The sequence below is a fragment of the Monodelphis domestica genome, chromosome 5, assembly GCF_027887165.1.
Source record: "Monodelphis domestica isolate mMonDom1 chromosome 5, mMonDom1.pri, whole genome shotgun sequence".
NCBI classification, from domain to species: domain Eukaryota; kingdom Metazoa; phylum Chordata; class Mammalia; order Didelphimorphia; family Didelphidae; genus Monodelphis; species Monodelphis domestica.
The window spans coordinates 278,717,147-278,722,159 of record NC_077231.1 but is presented as its reverse complement, the minus strand read 5'-3'; the positions used below and the strand labels follow the sequence as shown (position 1 = coordinate 278,722,159).

Sequence of the window (5,013 nt, the reverse complement as noted above, 5' to 3'; positions counted from 1 at the left end):
TTCTGCAGCATCTCCTTATTTTCTGGTAGAGTGGAAGGAGGGATTCTCTGAGCTGGGCATCTCGGAATGTGGCAGTATTCTATTCTGAGCCTAAGCAAAGGGTATGTGAAGGAGATGGAGATAAAATAAAGATGGAAATTAGGGAAGACGCAGATGGTGTAGAGAGCGTTAAATGCTACTTAAGAAGTGTGGACATTCTTGCATAGACAAGGAGACACTATTGAAGGGTTTGTAGAAGTCAAATGGTTCAATCAGAAGACATAAAGACCAATAAGGCAGCAGTAAATATTACAAATAATAGGATGCTTGCTCACTTTATTACACCACTGTAATTATCAAGAGAAAGACAAGATAGTGAAGAGAGTGAATACAAAAAAAGAGAGTAGTGAGTGGAAAAGAAGAGAGAAAAATAGAAGGTTTCTTAGACTTCGATGCTTCTGAAAATGGCAATAAATTTGGTCACTTTTCTAGCAAAGAAACTAGAAAGCATTGGCTGAGGAGTATGTGTAGAATGACAAATGAACTCAGCTGTAGGGGAAAAGTGAAGGAGAGACGTTTAATTTTCCAAATTCCAGATTTTACATTTGGAAGGAACTTCTGAGACTGTCTAGTCTAATCTGAAGCTGAACAAGATTCCCCTCTACAACATACCTGACAAACTGGCCATTGAGTTTTTACCTGAATTCCAATGAAGGGATGCCCACTGCCTGCTGAGGCAGCCCACTGTATCTTGAGTCAGCTTTAATTGTTGCAAAGATTTTTTTCTTACAAATCTTTTTCCTACTTTGCAACTTCCAAATATTCTTTGTATTCCTGCCCTCTAGGACCAAGTAGACAGATCTCTTCCTTTATCCATGAGGTAATCTTTAAGTCTTAAAAAGGTAAAGCTCAGTTCTCCACCATCCTTCCCCCACCCTCCACCTCCCAGTATTTTCTTCTCCAAGCTAAATACCTCCAGTTACTTCAATTCATTCTCAGATGACATGGGTTTCAATCTCTTTACTATTCTGGTCCCTTTCTAGAGAGGTAGATCGGGGCATAAGAGTGCCAGGCCTAGTGTCAGGAAGACCCAAGATCAAATTTAACCTTGGACTCTTATTAGCTGCATGACCCTGAGTAAGTTGCTTCAACATTTTGTTGGTCTCAGTTTCCTCAGCTGCAGAATGGGGATAATAATAGCATCTACCTCACAGGGTTGTGTTAAGGATCAAATGAGATTTTTCTTGGTAGAAATACTCTCTATGGTGCCTGGAACCTATCTATCTATCTATCTATCTATCTATCTATCTATCTATCTATCTATCTATCTATCTATCTATCTATCTATCTATTCATCTATCTATCTATCTCTATCTATCTATCTATCTATCTATCTATCTATCTATCTGCTATATAAATGCTTATTCTCCTCTCTTCAAAATCCCCCACCCCCAACTCCCTCTATACTGCTTAGCATATGAATATCCATCTTCAAAAGTAGAGCCTCTGTTGTCCATCCAGGCAAAGAAGAGTGGGACTTTCATCTCCCTAGTCCTTGAGCCCAAGATCATCTTAGCTTTCTTGGTTGAGATATCTTGTTGATGCATATTGATTGAGTCTGCAGCCTCTTAAAATCCTTAGAAGAGATTTCAAAGGGAGAAATCGAATGTTTGCCATATGTCTCTTCCCGTAACCAAAACCTGCTCATGCTCTTTGCTTCCTCCAGTGCCAGAATCCCATACAAACAACAGAAGGAAGGTAGAAACATACCCAAAGTCACAATGTTTCATAAGATATAGTCAGTGCTGAAGGAACGTGATGAGAATAGATGCCCAGATGTTCTGGCCATGTGTTCTTTGCCTAGCCAGGAATACCATTTGTATTTCTGAAAGATCTCCAAGAGGTGGTTCTTGAACTTTTCCCCAGCAAAAGCATAAATGACAGGGTTGACACAGCAGTGGGTGAAGGAGATGACCTCAGTTATCTGGGTGGCCTGGGTAAGTTTCTGACTTAGGTCACACCCATCGAGGATATGCAGGTTGTGCAGGGAATTCAGGAAGAGCATCATATTAAAGGGAACCCAGAAGAGGAAAAATGCCACCACTACGACGAGGACCAGTCTGATGGCCTTGATCTTGTGGCGGTTCTGACATCCTTTCAAGTGTCTGAGGATGTTGGCATAACAGAAAACAAGGATGCTGAGAGGGATGACAAGACCCAGGATGTTGATTTCAAAGTGGGTGATGAGTTTCCACTCAATAGTTCTGTCATCATAGAAGGAGTAGCACTTGAGGGTGCCCTCCTCAGAAGATACTTGGTAAAACACCAGCAAAGGGACAGAGGCTAAAGTGGCCACCATCCACACCAGGAGGCTGACAGCCATGCCCTTCCTGGTTGTCCTCACCTTCAAGGCATAGACTGCATGGACAATGGCCAGGTACCTGTCCATGCTCATGATGGTGATGAAGAAGATGCTACTGAAGAAGCCAATGTAATAAATCCCTGAGATGGTCTTACACATGATGTTCCCAAAGACCCACTGGTCCAGAGTGTAGTGTGTCAGGAAGGGGAAGGAGAAGACGAAGAGCAGGTCAGAGATGGCCAGGTTCAGCAGGTACACATCAGTCATGCTTCTCAGCTTCTTACAGGCTACCAGAACCAGAATGACCAGGGTATTCCCCAGCAGACCAAAGCCAAAGAGGAGGCAGTAGAACAGGGCAAGAAGCAGAGAGCTGGATTTCTGGGTGAATGCGGTGTGGCAGGGGCTGGCCAGGATTTCTGGATAATAGTCTTCTGTGGTCACGGACACATTTGGCTCCGGGGTGTAATCCATCTCAGCTCCCAATTTTCACATTATTTTTTTAGTCCCTCCAAGGCAGCCTGTAGATCTTAAATCCTCCCTTTCCTCCTTTGAAATGTCATACTATTTCTCAGTTTTTCTGAAACCGCTTCTAATGATATATTTTCCAAAGTATGCGTGTGTTTATTATAAGCTAGATTTTGCTTAAAGAGGAACCACAATCTGATGTTGGTTCCTCTCCTTATTCTCCATTTCCCCTTCAGGAATCTACATAATTTGGTTTTTTTTCCCTTTTAATGTCCTATAGCCATCACCTCTCTATTCTGATTCTCTTTTCTTTACATTCCCTTCGGTAATTTTTGGGTACAGTTCCCAACACTGGTTTAAAAAAAACTTGGCAGTTTATGGTGCCACGCCAAGAAAATTTAAATCATATAAACTTCACACAGGACATTTCCACACTAGATCTTGGTCCCAAACCCCCTTGTGGCAACATTTGTTTTTCTCTTCATAGTCAGTGTGGTTTAGTGGGTAGAGAATTTGCCTCTAAGTCAGGAAGAACTGAATTCAAGTCTTGCCATTGAAGCATACTAGCGAGGCCTGTAACTCTTGGCAAGTCACTTAAATATAATCTTTTCCAGGAAATCTTCCTTGGTTTCCACCTCCTCACTCCTACTCAGAGGCAAGTCATACAGAAAGGCCTTGTGGTCCTTAGTGTGCAAAGGAAATGTTAATTCATTTCCCTTAATTTGTTTCTTTTTTTTTTTCCAATTGATAAAACCAAGGACTTTGGTAGTAAGAACTCTTTTTCCTGGTCTTGATCAACTAGCAGACTCCTGGGGAAACAGGGGTTGCAAGCTCTGAAGAAGTAATTACCAGGTCCTATCTCCACAGGAACTAATTCCATGAATGCCAGCTGTAGAGACCAGGCTGGAAATAGGGCTGGTGGCATGATAGGAGGCTTCTGGGCTGAGGGTCTTGGGATATCTACATTTGAGTCTGATGGGATGTGGTGGTAGTGATTTGACTTGCCCATCACATGATGCCTCCTGTCTCTCTCCTTAGGATCCTTGTTATTTTAGCCAGGTTGGCTTGCCTGCCCTTTGGGATGGGAATGGTTGAGTCATTAATCACAAGGATTGCTCTCCTGGATGATAGCTGCAGGTCCTAGAATAGAAGTAGGGAGAGTAGTTTGAGGGACGATGCCCTTATGGAGGGCTCCTGGGCTTATCCATCCATCCATTGCCATTGCTGGTGATGGGTGCTGGCGATGATGGTAGGTCCATTCTTCACAGGGGTTGCTCCTACTTCTGACATATATTGGCTTTGTGACTCTGGGCAAACCACTAACTAGTAGTAGGTACCGAAAGCCTTAGTGCAGTCCTAATAGCATAAAATAGCATGAAGATATTTGGGACACCCTGTATAACTATGCGATAAGAACTAACATATCTTCATATGAAAAGTTTACCATGCTGACCCTCCTCTTGTGCAGAAAAAAAATTATAACATCTGAACCAACTCCCTCTCCTCCTAACCTGTTTACAGACAAACACGTTAAGCCAAAACCCAGAACAGAATCCCCGATAGCAGTGAACCATGAGGCTGTTTGCATTCCAGCATCTATGAAGTGACCGTAAGGCTCAAATTCTGAGAGGCGCAGGATCGACTCTCATCCTCAGACTCTCTCAGAAACTCTCAACTCTCTCAGAAAGTAGTAGATGAGCAAAGAGTGTTCCTGGCTGCAAGAAGTAGACTTGGGTTATTGAGAGGAGGGACTTGAAATCACTCTCCAGGGGAAATGCAAAAGACATAAAACCTTAGAACTGGGGGAACTTATACTCCCTGGAAAGAGACTCTCACTGCCTAAAGCAAATTTGAAAGAATAAGTTTGTCTCTCCCCATTCATCCTAAGTAACATCTCATTTCTGTTCATATCATCTCTTTCAAGAAGCAGATTTCTATCTTTGTATTTCCCATAATGAGTCAACTATGAATTAGAGAAACTGAAGTCTATAGAGGAAGATGTGGGTAAGATGAGGAAAGATGCAAATGTCAATTGTGGTTGACTTTGGAATGTAGTGAGATGCATTTGCTCTTGTTTACTTGTTATTGTATCTTCTATCTCCTCCTTCTCCCAAGAATGGCCTCAACCCTACTGCCCCAACTTTCCCCCATTCCCAGCAGCCCTAAACTTCTTCAGGAGGCTGGAATGAATAAGAGTCCCTATAACT

At 42.5% G+C, this 5,013-nt stretch overlaps 1 protein-coding gene across 1 annotated transcript; it reads right to left on the bottom strand.

Moving 5' to 3' along the window:
- Positions 1–1,606: 1,606 nt before the first annotated feature.
- On the bottom strand, positions 1,607–2,838 carry LOC100028687 (C-C chemokine receptor type 8-like). Its single transcript, XM_001378623.3, has one exon. The coding sequence runs from the start codon at positions 2,810–2,812 to the stop codon at positions 1,766–1,768; it is 1,047 nt and encodes a 348-aa protein (XP_001378660.1). The 5' UTR covers positions 2,813–2,838; the 3' UTR covers positions 1,607–1,765.
- Positions 2,839–5,013: the final 2,175 nt, after the last annotated feature.

Excerpts from the sequence above, each read along its gene's own strand:
- LOC100028687 (XM_001378623.3), bottom strand. The coding sequence starts at position 2,812 with ATGGATTACACCCCGGAGCCAAATGTGTCCGTGACCACAGAAGACTAT.